At 39.2% G+C, this 17488-nt stretch overlaps 1 protein-coding gene across 1 annotated transcript in view; it reads left to right on the forward strand.

The window, feature by feature from the left end:
* Positions 1 to 17488, forward strand: part of LOC150084620 (uncharacterized) — a 582065-nt gene that overhangs the window by 418137 nt on the left and 146440 nt on the right. The window contains exon 15 of the mRNA XM_090376306.1: positions 7624 to 7699. Coding sequence (XP_090232432.1) covers positions 7624 to 7699 — 76 coding nt within the window. The remainder of the gene's footprint in view (positions 1 to 7623; positions 7700 to 17488) is intronic.

Consider the following 17488-nt stretch of genomic DNA (forward strand, 5'->3'; position numbering starts at 1 on the left):
TTCCACAATGTCTGCATTTGATTATTTGATAAGCACATCAAATTTATTTACTGTTCTCCTAGCATTGTTCTACATGCAAGTATACCTGTTCTTACTATTAGTTACATGGACTGTGTTAGTTACCTAACACAGCCCTTCAATTAGGCACCTCCCTTGTTGAAGTCGGCGGCGGTGATTTGTGCCACTCTTGCTCTCCGGTTGGCTGAAAAAATGTGAGAGAGACGTCGACAGCCACGTTCATCCACCAACTTTCTCCGCCCACAGCTCTGTCCATGATGAGATGTTATTAGCATTAGCAAAGGCACATGATGCAAGAAACAAGCTTATATAGCATCAGCCAAAAAAAAAAAAAAAAAAAAAACCCTTATTTCACCCATCCACTTGCTCCAAATGTTTGTCAAGTTCTGCCTTGAATCTATTTAAGCTATCTTCTACAACGACAGATGGAAATTTCTTCCAGGAATCAACCACCCGCTGGCTAAAGGCAAACTTCCGCACATCTATCCTAAAACCGTCTTTCCTCAATTTGAATTTATGCCCTCTCAGGCGATTATTCTGAGCAAGAGGAAGAATCCCATCAGCATTGAGCATGCTCAAACCATTCAAGGCTTTATACAGCTCAATCAGATCACCTTGCAGGTGCCTAGTCTCCAGACACTGTAATTTGCAAAACTTAAGCCTTTCTTCTTAACAGCAACCCTTTGTTCCATTCACTGATCTTGTTACCCTTCTCTGTACTCGTTCCAACAGCTCTACATCCTTCTTAAAATGAGGCCTCCAGACCTGTATCAAGGTGTGGTCTGACTATTTCCTTATACAAGGGGATATCACCTCCTTATCCCTGCTAGAAAAATTCCTGTATATCATTGACAAAACACTGAGCTACTCTTGCAGACAGTCTGCACTGCTCAGAAAACATCATATCTGCCTGCACAATTACCCCAGGTCCCTTTCTTTCTCTACCACTGTCAGTTTGGTACCACAGAGTTGATACATTACTCTTAGATTACTGCTTCCCATATGTAGTCAATGTTAAACTTCATTTGCCACCTCTCAGCCCATCTGCTCAACTTTTCTAGATCCTGTTGCAGAAGTGTACTGTCATTAGTGTCCTTAACAACCCTGCCAACCTTTGTATCGTCTGCAAACTTGGACATTAAGCCTGATATAGCATCATCAATATCATTTATAAATACAGAAAACAACAATGGACCCAACACTGAACCCTGAGGAACTCCACTAATAACATTAGTCCATGAAGAGCAGTGTCCATTGATTACCACTCAACCATCCCTTTATCCATAGCAGCAATTTGCCTCCAATGCCACACTGCTCCAATTTGTGCAGCAGTCTGCCATGTGAAACAGTATCAAAGGCTTTTCTTAGATCCATATATATGATATCAAAGTTATTCTTTGCATACAGTTCCTTTGTGACTACATCATAATATCCAATCAAATTAGTCAGACAAGACTTCCCCTTAACAAACCCATGCTGTGTCCGATCTATAACTGAAGTCTTGGCTAGATGATCCTGTAATGCTTCTTTAATCAGTGCCTCCATTAATTTCCCTGGAACAGAAGTTAAACTAACAGGTCTGTAATTACTTATGTCTCCCTTTGATCCTCCTTTGTGGATTGGGGTCATATTTGCATATCTGCAAATTAGTCCATGGGTGCCTCCCCTAAGTCCAGTAAAGCTGTCATAATTATAGCTAATGGTTTGCTTACTTCCTTTGCCACCTCCTTTAATAAAACTGGATAGATTCCATCCACCATAGGTGCCTTTCTTGTGTTTATCTTCAACAATTTCTCCTCCACTATACTCTCAGTTATTACAAGATTATCTAGCTTACTGTCAGAGTTGAATACACCTGTGACATTTCCTTCCCTGAATAACTCCTCATGTGTGAATGTCAATGCAAAATATTCATTTAGTTTGTTAGCTACCCGAGCAGGATCATCAACAGCTGAACCATCAATATCAAGTGGACCAATCTGATTCATCCCCTTCCTTCTAGAGTTTACATAAGTAAAAAACTCTTTGCTGTTTTCCTTTGCATCCTTTGCCAAAGATTTCTCCTAATCTGCCTTCGCCTGCCTGACCTCCCTTGTAACTTGGTTACAGACCAGCTTATATTTTCATAGGCTTCTGTGTCACATGTTAATTTATATGTATCCCATGCATTTTTCTTCTCTATCACATGTCTAAATATTTCATCTGACAATCATTTAGGCCTAAATCTTGAACAATATTTCATTGTTTGTATGAAAAGCCTAGTAACTTCCAAGATTAATTCTTTGAATGCTTCCCATTTTGAATTTGCTGTTGGTATCATCATCAGTTGGTTCCACCATGTAGAATTTAAATACTGTCTCAGATCACTGTAGTCACCTTTACGGAAGCAAAAACCCTTCCCTTTCCCCTTGATGGTTGTTACCTCTTTGAATAAATCCCACTTGAGCACTGCCACCTAGTGGTTTCTTTATCTGCAGATTCTTAATGCATGAAAAATCATTACTGATAATCAGTTCAAGAGTATTACTCCCTCTAGTTGCCTCCCAAACATGCTGAAGTAGAAAACAATCATGCAATAAATCCACAAAAGCCTTGCTATTGTGTGAGTGACCAACTCACAAATTCCAGTCAATATCCGGGAAATTAAAATCCCCCATTATAAAACACTCTAATTTACTGGCCCACTCTATTTCTCTGCACAATTGCTCATTATCCTTATCACATTCATTAGGCCTATAACACACACACCTACTCTCATTTTTCCTTTCCTAGTGCTTATGTCACACCCAACAGACTCAACATTGCATTGTCCACCAACATCAATTGGATGCACTTCCTTAGATTTTGTGTGTTTCTTATATTCTCCTCCTTTCCCATCCTGTCTATCCTTTCTGTACACATTGTACTCCCCAAATTCCAGTTCCGCACTGCTTATGTCTGTGTGAGACCATGTCTCTGATATCCGAACAATATATGCCTTTGATGTCTTGACTAGCACTTCAAGCTCTCGAATTTATTAATTAATTATACTCCTAGCATTGGTGTACATGCAGGTATACATGCACCTGTTTCTACTCTTAGTTACCCTAACACAGCTCATGTATTTACTTGTTCCACTATGACTCCCAGCAGTCCTGGAAATTCCCATTGCCTTGCTTTCCAGGCTGCTGCTCAATTGCATTTCAATAGAAGTAGTGCAAGAATCACTTTTACCTCTCCCAGCGGCTACTGGTAATCTATTAGTCCGTGTATCCCCCCAAGCTAGCAGTTTTCCGACCCACCTACCTCTGCCTCGATAGCATCAGCAAATATTCTTGCACCCATTCTTTTTAAGTGTATCCCATCCCTGTAGAAGCAGTCTCTCCTGTTAACAAGCACAGACCAGGCTGAGAAAAATTCTACCCTTTGAGCCTTGCACAATCTGTCCAGGGCCGAATTGATCGACAAGGCTCTCATCATATACTACCTCCTATCATGTCTGGGCAGAATCGCAGACACTTTCAAATTTATCCCTAACTCATGGTTTTTTTTCATCATTGTCTTGTACTTGTTAAGCAATTCTGCCGGTCTCCTACTGTTAATATCATTGGTGCCAACGTGTACAACAATATCACCCTTTGTGCCCTTATAGGATGATATCTGCCCTACAACGTCATCACCCTTTGCCCCTGGCAGACATACCCTTGTCCTGTTCCATTTATCCTTTTTGCACAATATGTACCCTGTTTCCCTGACAATAGTGTCACTTACAACAACTAGTTCCTTTGGGACCAGCACATTCTGCCTTGGTGGTTGCCTCTGTGTTGCGTGATGTTCAAGTGCAAGTTCTGGCATTGATGTGGGCAGCTGAGAGCTTGATGGGCCTCTCAATTTAAATCCTTTGAGGGCATCCACCCTGTCCTTTTTTTCAAGCTCTCATATAAACCCATAACAATGCCGAGTTGGCCCCTGATTTCCTCGCACTCCTTACATCGCGCACACGCACGCACACACACACACACACACACACACACACACACACACACACAAAGACATTCCCCTTGGCAATATCATGTCCCGTTCTTGATTGCTCCACAAACATCAAACAAGCAGTGCATTTCAATAGACTGTGATTCAGAGGACAACCGCCCCCCCCCCCCCCCCAGTTCTCCCCTGAGCCACAACAGTTCCACTAGTTTGAACCTTTTGCTTTGCTGCTCTTGTCTCAGTCATGATTTCTATCCAAGTTCAATAAAATTCCAATACAAAATATAACCCTAAACCTATATCCCGATGCAATTATAAAACTATACAGGGTGTCTCAAAAATATTGGTACAAACGTTTATGGGAGGTAAGTAACATCTAAAGGAATGTGAATCGCATAGGAACCCATAACCGGAAACGTCACTGTAAGTCGGTAGACAGCGCTGTTCATCAGTTCGCGAGAGGGAAAATTTCTGGTTTACTCATTCAAGCAGTAGTTGCCGCACCAAGAGCATGCATCGATATACGAACTGTGAGCTGGCAGACATGCACCTAGTGTATAGATTAGCAGAAGGCAATGGATGAGCCGCTAAACGAATTTATGGAGAATGCTACCCAGATGGACATGTTCCGGATCACCGTGTGCATGTGTGCATCAAAATTTGTGCGATTATGGGTCAATTAGAGGTAACAGGAGTAGTGTGGCCAGACCAAGTTCGACGTGAACTCCGGCCATGGAAGAAAGTGTGTTGAATGCCGTCCAGAATAATCCTACTACCAGCACACATGCCGTTGCCTCTGCCTTAGGAGTGTCTCGTTGCAGTGTACAGCGTGTCTGGCACGACGATTCCTTACACCCTGTTTCATCTCCATAGGGTTCAGTTACTGCTCCCCCAAGATCATCCTGCACATGTGGCTTTTGCACAGTGGTTTCTTCAAGGAAGTGTTCAAGACTTGAATTTTCCAGCCCATGTTTTGTTCACGGATGAGGCTTATTTCACTCGGGAAGGCTTATTCAATCAGCACAATTCTCATGTGTGGGCTCACGACAACCCACACGGTGTGCACCTCCCCATGCAGCACAACATCGCTTCGCAATAAATGTTGGACAGGTATGGTCGATGACTGCTTAATCGGCCCATACCTGTTACCATCCTGCATGATCTCCGCTAAATATCGGATCTTTCTTGAACAAGTTCTACCAGGGTTACTTGACGATGTTCCAGCAAATGTGATACGCAATATTTGGTTGCAACATGACGGGGCGCCTGCCCATTATAAAAGGTGTGTTCGTGACCACTTGAACAGGTGTTTTGGGCGTTGATGGATTGGCCGTGGTGGACCCATTGCCTGGCCCCCACGCTCACCTGATTTATTGAGCCTTGATTTCTTTCTGTGGGGGGGGCCCTCAAATCTGTTGTGTATGAATCGCCTGTGGAGACGGAAATGGATCTCGTGGCAAAACTCGTCTGTGCTGCTGCTACTGTCAAAGAAACTCCAGGTGTGTTCAACCATGTCCACCAATCCATGCTGCGTCGGTGTCACGCATGCATCGCGTCTCATGGTGGAACCTTTGAGCATCTGTTATAACATCATGAAATGCATCCATCTCATACTCCATTGTTAATATTATGTCAAATAAATGTTTGCCAATAATTACTGTCTTGTGTCATTTCTGCTTCTTGTGCCTCTGCTACTACTTTCCCGTGACGTTTCCGGTTATTGGTTCCTATGCGATTCACATTCCTTTAGATGTTACCTACCTCCCTTAAACGTTTGTACCAATATTTTTGAGACACCCTGTATACATGTATTTCGGTATCGAATATTATCTCCGAGTTACGTTATATGACTTTCTTATCCCCTGTCAACTTATATGTATTAATTTATGATGTTACGTTTGTAATAACTAGGTCACTATATTTATTTAGTTAAAAAAGTACAATTTAATTGACAATGAAATTTAGTAAGAAATTTTACTGTTTAATTGATACTACTATACTCGCTATCTAGTTTTCCGTTAAAACTTACACTATCTAGTTTTCCATTAAACCTTACGCTAGCACACGTTGTATCGTATAACAATGGCGGTAAGTTACGAATGGTTAATCTACGGACACGAGGTATTATTTACTTTCCAAATCGCGCTGTCTAAATTCAAAATAAACCGCAGAGCTTGACTAGGTCTGTAAACTACTTACAGAATATAATTTAATCTAACAATTAAATGAATAAAGCGGCTAAGTATAATTAAAATCTTTCGTTTGCAGGAGCTGCAAAACCTGTCCACACGTGGGTTTCATACCCTTACCGATACTAATTAATAACCTACAAAATCTCTATTGAGTGCTTCTCATGTCGGCCTGTTTGTACTTTGTTTACATCTCGAGTCTGTTTACTGATCTGGGTTTGTTTACTGATCTGGGTCTTCCTTTTGGATGGAGATGGAACCACTTTAGGGGTGTGGGCGTTCTTTTGTCCCCCTGCTATCTTCTGTTGGCCCAGCCCTTGTTTCTCTGTAGGCACGAACTGCATCAACTGGCCTACCCATTGTGTTTACCGTTCGGTAAGCGCCCCTCCTGCTGTTAAGCTAATCTCTCAGTTTACAGTAAGTAAACAGCACAAACAATTCTACTGAGAGCTAGACTGCGTTTAACTTACATTATTATTAAAATTTGATAATTTATAATTCAAAAAAATTAAGTGTAAGAATAGTTCTTACACTTTAATCTGTTTTTCTGATTAGCAGAATTTAAATTTCATAGATATTCAATGATCTTATTGCAAAACAAACTACCTTTGAAACGAGTTGTCCTGGTATTAAACTAAATATTGAAATTTCTATTCAAGTTCAATAAAATTCCAATATAAAATATAACCCTAAAACTATATCCCAATGCAGTTATTATTCCAGAAATGCTGTATTCCTGATACACTCCTGATACTGTCGAATGGGGATAGTGCAATTTCTGTACCGCCTCCACAATAGTGACCCATGCATCGAGCATCCACTATCATCGCTCTTTCAAAGTCAATTAACTCATGATGTTTATCCCTACTGACATCAAATTTTATATGATTATTGTGAATGCAGTGATGCTGTGTACCTATAACCTGCCAAGTGGTGGTTTCGTTCACTAGCAACAGTGTCTTGTTGCCCAGGAACCTGGAATCCCATGAATTTTGTCCTTTCAGTGTGTGTGTGTGTGTGTGTGTGAATTTTTACTATTTGTTAACGCTCCTGTAATGTAATGTATTACTTAGATTAAGTGACCTGTTTGAAATTAACATTCATACGATACATGCCTACCCTGAGTAAGTGTGTGTGTGTGTGGTACTTAACAAATAGGTACAATAATATTTCAAAAAGTGCTGTTTATTTGTAGTAGTGTAATACCAAGGGCAACTTTCTGTATGTTCTGCACGTGAAAGATTACATCCCCCCCCGTACTGACGTGCCGGGGGGATGAACTTAATATGGACTTAAGCTTTAAACCCACTATGGCAAATGGATGTGTGTTCAGTATTATAATGTAATTAATATTAATAATTACTAATATGAATTAATAGTGAGCTTAATTTTTATGTTTCATGTTTTAATAATCAAAACTAAATTATAAGTGCCATCCATACTATTTCAGGATGCTATATTGAAGTTAATGACTCCTCAGCCTTATCTCCCCATAGGCCATCCACTTCTTACTTATCACTATTCAGGTAAGAGAAATATTAAAACGAACAAATGGATCATTAATACATAGCAATAATTTCTGTGAAGTGAATTTATGTTATTATGTAAATGCAATGAATAAACTGTATAGGTGACATGCTTGTTTTGTATACGAGCAGCAAACTCCAGTTTATATGCCATGCGGCACTGTATTTTCTTCCATCCTGAAATCCTTTGAAGATAACTTTTATATGATTATCTCAAGGGCGAGTCGGTGCATTTTCAAGAATTTAGGTGTATTTTCAATTCCTCAAGAGGAATTGAAAATACACCTAAATTCTCGCTTTTTTATTGAGTGAGAGAAAATCTGTATTCAACCGCAACATTTTAAAATTACACTAGTCTGTTTATATTCCAGCTTGACCACTTAAGACAGAGGTGGGTAGAATTAGTCATTTTAACGCGGTGATCATCATTATTTAACGCGGTGATCATATTTTAGCGTTCGTGTTGGAATATAAACCGACTGAAGTAATTTTAAAATGGCCTTCAAATATATATATATATATATATATATATATATATTTTATATATATATATAAAACACGTTTTGAAGTCCATTTCAAATAATGTGTCTATTAATATAGAATTATCTTTAAATTAGCATTAGCATTAGTAGAGGCATACAATGCAAGAAAGCAAGCCTATGCAGCATCAGCCAAAAAAAACAGCATCCCAAAAATATCTGCCTTTGATGTCTTGACTAACACTTCAAGCTCATCAAATTTATTAACTATACTCCTAGCATTGGTGTAGTAGTAGTAGTAGCAGTGGCATTTGATGCAAGAAAGCAAGTGTATGAGCTTATGCAGCATCAGCCAGCCAAAAAAAAAAAAAAAAAAAAAAATCACACCATTCCCTCCAGATGCCTGTCCAGTTCCTCCTTACATTTATTCAACCTATCAACTTCCACAACGACAGATGGAAGTTTGTTCCAGCAATTAACCACCCGCTGGCTAAAGGCAAATTTCCGCACATCTAATCTACATCTGTCTTTTCTTAATTTGAATTTATGCCCCCTTAGGTTCGTAATCTGAACAAGTGGAAGGATCCCATCAGAATTCAGCGTGCTCAACCCATTCAAGGCCTTATACACCTCAATCAGATCACCGCGCAGGTGCCTAGTCTCCAGCCACTGCAATTTGCAGAACTTAAGCCTCTCTTGGTAAGAGGATCCCTTCATTCCCCTCACCAATCTTGTTGCCCTTCTCTGTACACACCTCAGCCTGTACTCGTACTGCATACAGGTCTGGAGGTATTCTTAATACCTCCAGAGTACTGCGTACAGGTCTGGAGGTATTCTTAATACCTCCAGACCTGTACGCAGTACTCAAGGCGTGGCCTGACCATTGCCTTATACAGAGGGATAATCAACTCCTTTTCGCTGCTAGCAAAATTCCTGTATATCATTGACAAAACCCCGTGACCTGCCCTGGTAGCCTGTTTGCATTGCTCAGAAAACTTCATATCTGACTGCACAATTACTCCCAGGTCTTTTTCATTTTCTACCACCTTAAGTGAAGTACCACACAGTTGGTACGTTTCTCTGGAGTTACTTCTACCCATATGGAGTACTTTGCATTTGTCAAGGTTAAACTTCAGTTGCCACTTCTTAGCCCATCTGCCCAAATTATCTAGAACCTGTTGCAGTAGCACACTGCCATTACTGTCATTAACAACCCTGCCAACCTTTGTATCATCTGCAAACTTCGACATTAAGCCTGATATACCTTCATCAATACCATTGATAAATATACAAAACAACAGTGGACCTAACACCGAACCCTGTGGGACTCCACTAATAACATTAGTCCAAGAAGAGCAGCACCCATTGATTACCACCCTCTGTCTTCTCCCACTCAACCATCCTTTTATCCATTGTAGCAACTTACCCTTAATACCATTCTGCTCCAATTTGTACAATAGTCTTCCATGCACAACAGTGTCAAAAGCTTTCCTGAAATCCAAATATATGATATCAAAATTATTTTTTGCATCCAGTTCCTTTGTAACCACATCATAATATCCTATAAATTTGTGAGACAAGACTTTCCCTTAACAAACCCATGCTGTGTCTGAATTATTGCTGCAGTCTTGTGTAGATGATCCTGCAACACATCTTTAACCAGTGACTCCATTATTTTACCCGAAACAGAAGTTAAACTAACTGGTCTGTAATTACTTGTGTCACCCTTCGATCCCCCTTTGTGAATTGGGGATACATTTGCACATCTCCAATCCGTGGGAACCTCTCCTGAATCCAAGGATAAGGGTTTGCTTAGTTTGCTAAGGGTTTGCTTAGTTGCTTTGCCGCCTCCTTTAATATAACTGGATAGATCCCATCCACCCCAGGTGCTTTTCTTATGTTTAACTTAAACAATTTCTCCTCCACTTTGCTTTCAATTATTACAAAATCATTAAGTGCCCTGCTACAATTTGATAACCTTCTGCCATTTTCAAACCTTAATAATTCCTCATGTGTGAATGTAGATGCAAAATACTCATTCAGTTTGTTTCCTATCTGAGCAGGATCATCAACAGTCGAACCATCGAAGTCAAGTGGACCAATCAGATTCATCCCCTTCCTTTTAGAGTTTATATAAGTAAAGAAATCCTTGCTGTTTTTCTTAGCATCTTTTGCCAAGGATTTCTAGTAATCTGCCTTCGCCTGCCTAACCTCCTTTGTCACCTGATTACAGACTAGCTTATATCTGCCATAGGCTTCTGAGTCGCTTGATAATTTATATGCATCCCATGCATTTTTCTTCTCTATTACGAGTCTCATTAGTCATTAGATAACCATTTAGGCCTAAACCTTGAACAATATTTCTTAATAGGTATGAAACTTTTAGTAGCTTCCACGATTAATTCCTTGAATGCTTCCCACTTAGAATTTACTGTTGGTAACATTGTCAGTTTATCCCACTGTACAGAATTTAAAAACTGTTGGAGACCACTGTACTCACCTTTACAGAAACAAAAACCCTTTCCTTTACCCCTGATGGTAATTAAATCTTTAAGTAAATCCCACATTAGTACACTGTGATCACTGCCACCTAGTGGTTCCTTTATCTGCAAATTCTTAATACACGAATGATCACTGCTGATAACCAGATCAAGAGTATTACTTTCTCTGGTTGCCTCTCGAACATGCTGCTGCAGAAAACAATCATCCAATAAATCCACAAAAGTCTGACTAGTGTGTGAGTGACCAACCCACAAGTTCCAGTCAATATCTGGGAAGTTAAAATCCCCCATTATAAGACATTCCGATTTACTAGCCCACTCTATTTTTCTGTACAATTGTTCATTGTACTCATTCGAGTCATTAGGCCTATAACACACTCCTACTCTTATTTTTGCTTTCGCAGTGTTATGTCACACCAAACTGACTGAGTGCACTGTTCATCTATATCAACTGGATGCACTTCTTTTGATTTTATGTTTTTTGCATAAACATGTACATGCACCTGTTCCTACTCTTGGTTACTATAACACAGCCCATGTATTTACTTGTTCCACTATGACTCCCAGCAGTCCTGGAAATCTCCATTATCTTGCTTTCCAGGCTGCTGCTCATTCTAATCGAAGCAGTGCATTGTATTTTCTTCCATCCTGAAATCCTTTGAAGCTAACTTTTATATGATTATCTCAAGGGCGAGTTGGTGCATTTTCAAGAATTTAGGTCTATTTTCAATTCCTCAAGAGCTGCAATTCTCACATTGTAATTGAGTGAAAGAAAACCTGTATTCAACTGCAACATTTTAAAATACACTAGTCTCTTTATATTCCAGCTTGACCACTTGTGGGTATAATTAGTCATTTTAATGTGACGATCATTATTATCCATAATTTAGCTGTCGTGCTGGTATATAAACCGACTGAAGTAATTTTAAAATGGCCTTCAATATATATATATATATATATATATACGTATAACACATGTTTTGAAGTCTATTTCAAATAATGTATCCATTAATATAGAATTGTCTTTAAATTAGCATTAGCATTTGTAGAGGCATATGATGCAAGAAAGCAAGCTTATGCAGCATCAGCCAAAAAAAAAAAAAAAAAAAAAAAAGCCCTTCCCATTTCACCCCTCCATTCATTCCAAATGCCTGTCCAGCTCAGCCTTAAATTTATTTAGGCTATTAGCTTCCACAACAAAAGATGGAAGCTTGTTCCACCAATCAACTACCCGCTTGCTAAAGGCAAATTTCCGCACATCTATTCTACAACTATCTTTCCTCAATTTGAAACTGTGCCCACTCAGGTTCTTAGTCTGAGCAAGAGGAAGAATCCCATCAGCATTCAGCTTGCTCAACCCATTCAAGGCCTTATACACCTCAGTCAGATCACCTCGCAGGTGCCTACTCTCAGGGCACTGTAATTTACAGAACTTATGCCTTTCTTGGTAAGAGCATCCCTTTGTTCCCCCCACCAATCTTGTTGCCCTTCATTGTACTCATTCTAGCAACTCTACATCCTTCCTAAAATTAGACTTCAGACCTGTACACAGTACTGTAGTTGTGGCCTGACCATTGCTTGTATAATGGGATAATCATCTCCATGTCCGTGCTAGCAAAATTCCTATATATCATTGACAAGGCTCCATGACCTGCCCTGGCAGCCCGTCTGCAGTGCTTAGCGAACTTCATATTTGACTGCACAATTACCCCCAGCTCTTTTTCACTTTCTACTTCCCTGAGTGTAGAAATGTACCACACAGTTGGTACATTGGTTCTCTTTGGTTATTGCTATCCATATGCAGTACTTTGCATTTATCAATGTTAAACTTCAGTTGCCACTTCTCAGTCCATTTTCCCAACTTATCTAGATCCAGTTCGAGTAGCATACTGTCTTTACTATCGTTAACAACCCTGTATCATCTGCAAACCTTTGTATCATCTGCAAACTTGGACATTAAACCTGATATATCTTCATCAGTATCATTGATAAATATACAAAGCAACAATGGGCCCAACACCGAACCCTGGAGAATGCCACTAATAACATTTGTCCATAAAGAGCAGTGTCCATTAACACTGCTCTTCGCAGACACATGAAACCACTCTCTGTCGTCTCCCACTCAACCATCCCTTTATTCATTGTACCAACTTACCCTTAATGCCATACCTCTCAAATTTGTACAGCAGTCTTCCATGTGCAACAGTATTAAAATCTTTCCTGAAATCCAAGTATATGATATCAAAATTATTTTTGGCATTCAGTTCCTTTGTGACCACTTCATAGTATCCAATCAAATTGGTCAGACAAGACCTCCCTTTAAAAACCCATGCTGTGTCTTAACTATTACTGCAGTCTTGTCTCTATGATCCTGCAATGCTTTTTTATCCAGTGATTCCATTATTTTCCCCAGAACACAAGTTAAACTAACAGTTCTGTAGTTACTTGTGTCACCTTTTGAACCCCCTTTGTGAATTTATGATACCTTTGCACACCTCCAGTCCATGAGGACCTCCCCTGAATCTGCAAACTTGGAAAGTTTGCAGATTCAAGGGAGCTGTCAAAAAGGAAGCTCTCATAATTATGGCTAAGGGTTTGCTTACTTCCTTTGCTGCCTCCTTTAATATAACTGGATAGATCCTGTCCACCCCAGGTACCTTCCTTATGTTTAACTTCAACAATTTCTCCTCCACTTTGCTCTCAGTTATTACAAAATTACTTAGCTCCCTATTAGCATGTGATAAACTTCTGGCACTCCCCTCATTTAATAACTCCTCATGTGTGAATATAGATGCAAAATACTCATTCAGTTTATCAGCTACCTGAGCATGATCATCAATAGTCAACCCATGTTAAGTGGTTCAATCTGATTAATCTCTTTCTTTCTAGAGTTTACATAAGAAAAGAACTCTTTGCTGTTTTTATTTGTATCCTTTGCCAAAGATTTCTCGTGATCTGCCTTCGCCTGGCTAACGTCCTTTGTGACTTGATTACAGACTAGTTTATACCTGCCATAGGCTTCTGTGTCACCTGATACTTTATATACATCCCATACATTTTTCTTCTCTGCTACCAGCCTCATTAATTCATACGACATCCGTTTAGGCCTAAACCTTGAACAGTATTTCTTAGTTGGAATGAAAAGCCTAGTAGCCTCCAAAATTAAGTCCCTGAAAGCTTCTCATTTAGTATTCAACGTTGGTAACATCCTCAGTTGATCCTATTGTACAGAATTTAAAAACTGTCTGAGACCTCTGTAGTCACCTTTACGAAAGCAAAAGCCCTTCCCTTTAGCCTTGATGGTAGTTACATCTTTATGTAATTCCCACATCAGTACATTGTGATCACTTTCACCCAGTGGTTCCTTTATCTGCAAATTCTTAATGCATGAATAATCACTGCTGATAATCAGATCAAGAGTATTACTCACTCTGCTTGCCTCTCAAACATGTTGCTGTAGAAAACAGTCATCCAATAAATCCACAAAAGTCTTTCTAGTGTGCGAGTGACCAATCCACAAGTTCCTGTGAATATCTGGAAATTAAAATCCCCCATTATAAGATACTCTAATTTACTGGCCCACTCTATTTCTCTGCACAATTGCTCATTATGCTCATCAGATTCATTAGGCCTATCACACAAACCTACTCTCATTTTTCCTTTCCCAGTGCTTATTTCACACCAAACAGACTCAAAACTGCATTGTCCGCCAACATCAATTGAAGGCAGTTCCTTAGATTTTATGTGTTTCTTAACTAACAGCATAATACTCCTCCCTTCCTGCCCTGTCTATCCTTCCTGTACACATTGTACTCCCCAATTTCCAATTCTGCATTTCTTATATCTGTGTGACACCACATCTCTGATATCCCAACAGTATTTGCCTTTGATGTCTTGACTAGCACTTCAAGCTCATCAAATTTATTAACTATACTCCTAGAATTGGTGTACATGCAAGTATACATGCACCTGTTCCTACTCTTGGTTATCCTAACACAGCCCATGTATTTACTTGTTCCACTATGTCTCCCAACAGTCCTGGAAATCTCCATTATCTTGTTTTCCAGGCTGCTGCTCATTCTAATAGAAGCAGTGCAAGAATCATATGCCTCTGCCTGTGACCACTGTTAACCTTTTAGTTAACAGTGTTAACAGTGTATAACAAATATTCTTGCACCCTTTCTATTTAATAGTACCCTATCCCTGTAGAAGCAGTCTCTACTGTCAACAAGGCTTGTCTGAGTTCAAATCACTGGTTATTTTGCCAACTTGTCTGTAAAAAAGAGGAAGAGGAAGAACCCCATCAGCATTGAGCTTGCTCAAACCATTCAAAGCCTTAAACACCTCACAAGTGCCTAATCTCCATATGCTGCAATTTACAGAACTGAAGTCTTTTTTTGGTAAGAGCACCTCATTGTTCCCCTTAAAAATCTAATTGCCCTTCGCTGTACTCATTCCAGCACCTCCACATCCTTCCTACAATGAGGCCTCCAGACCTATATGCAGTACTCAAGATGTGGCCTGACCATTGCCTTATACAATGGTGTAATTAGTGGCAGATCCTTGCTAGCAGAATTCCTGTATATCATTAACAGAATGCAATGAGCTATCCAAGCAGCCTATCTCCAGTACTCAGAGTACTTCCTATCTGACTGCACAAATTACCTCAAGGTCTTTTTCATTTTCGACTATCCTGAGTTCCTCTGGGGACATTTCTCTGGGGTTGCTGCTACCCATATGCAGTACTTTGCATTTGTCAATGTTAAACTTCAATTGTCATTTCTCTGCCCATCTGCCTAACTTTTCTAGATGCTGTTACAGCAGTATACTCTCATTACTGTCGTTAACAACCATACCAACCTTCATATCATTTGCAAACATGGACATTAAGTCTTTTATGCCTTTGTCACTGTCATTGATAGGTACAGAAAACAACAATTGTCCGAACACCAAGCCATAGGGAACCCCACTAATAACATTAGTCCATGGGGAGCAGTGTCCATTGATTATCATTTTCGTCTTCTTCCATTCAACCATCCCTTTATGCATAGCAGTAATTTCTTGCCCTTAGTGCCACACTGCTCCAATTTGTACAGCAGTCTTTTATGTACAACAATATTAAAAGCTTTCTAGAAATCCAAGTATATGATATCAAAATTATTTTTTGCATCCAGTTCCTTTGTGACCTATGACCACATCATAGTATGCATTCAAATTAGGCAGGCAAGATTTCTCCTTAACAAACTGATACTGTATCTGAAGTATAACTGTAGTCTTGTCTAGATGATCCTGCATTATTTCTTTAACCAATGGCTTCATTATTTTCCCTGGAACAGTAGTTAAACTAACAGGTCTGTAATTACTCGTGCCACTCTTTGACCCTCACTTTGTGGATTGAAGATATATTCATACTTCTCTAGTCCACAGGGACCTCCCCTGATTCCAAGGCTTCTCTCATAACACTGATCAACATGTAAAATGTTATGAAAATGAAAATTCTCAAATTTGACTAATTTTATGCAGCTGAGCACAAAAATCAGATTAAAATTTGTTAATTGGCTCTTGTTTTCGAATTACAGTTAGTCTCATATTTGCGAGTTCTCTAAATTATCAAATATCGCACATGTAATGCAGTAGGGCCACATGTTCAAAATTACATATTTTACACAGCAATGATTTGAATGTGATTGGCACTGGATTTTCTTAAGAAACTTAAGGACATATATGCTCCCTAATGGCTATTTTTAAAACTAAGTATATGGCCTTACTGCAGTTATCATAACTGAATCTCCATATCATTACCCTACATGCAACTCAGTTTTGATAAAAATTCGAGATGTGGCCTTACTGCATTACATGTGCAATATGACTCTCGGCAAAACACATGGCAACACCGCAGTTTCAGTACCACCATGCTCTTATCACGTGATACTTTGTTGTCCCCTCAAATGCATCTTCAACTGTGTTGCAATAATCCTCAAAAAATGCTAGGTTTCTGTGAGATTCCTACTTTTTGCGCAGTATTTGTTTCGTGTAAGATTAATATGCCCCTTAATTGTGTGAATAGTCTGAGTGACTTCTGTTATTTTTGTGGAGAAATCATGTTAGCTTCAAGAAAGCATCCCTTAACTCAAGACATAAAAGAGGCCTACTTCTTGTACTTTTGGTGTAAATTAGGTGACCTGGACAAGAACTGGTCTCCCTCCACACGTGCTGCACTACCTCTTCATGAAACTCAATGTATAGATGAATTGAAATGGACATTTTATGCCTTTCACAGTGTCCATGATATGGAGGGAGCCAACAAATCACATCACAGGCTGTTACTTCTGTATGGTGCCTCCTATTAGAAGAGGGATGACAATGAAGAAAAAGTGGACATTGAGGTACCAAATATACCAACTGCAATTCATCCCTTGCCTGACGGAAAAGTACCACCTATTCCTGAACTGACCGACTATTTTGTTTTTCTGTACACTCTGACAGGACTGCTGCGACCCTATATGTCACCAGTAATCGAAAAAAAAATTTGTTGCCCCAAAATATTTCGATTAAAAAATAAATTTAGGCATAAATAATTATTATTAATTTATTAAAAATAAAACAATTACAGCATATCTCACATATAATATAATGAAACAACAAACAAAAATAACAAAATCATTCTGAAATTTTGGAAATAAACTTTAAATCCAAATCACAGTAATCGTACTCTATTATAATAATAAAATAAAAAGAAAATTATAATGTTATACAAATTTGTTTCCAAATGATCATTTTCTATTGAAATTATTGCCAAATTAGAGAGT

The sequence above is a fragment of the Mastigoproctus giganteus genome, chromosome 6 (genome assembly GCF_048544385.1).
Source record: "Mastigoproctus giganteus isolate SK-2022 chromosome 6, ASM4854438v1, whole genome shotgun sequence".
NCBI classification, from domain to species: Eukaryota; Metazoa; Arthropoda; class Arachnida; order Uropygi; family Thelyphonidae; genus Mastigoproctus; species Mastigoproctus giganteus.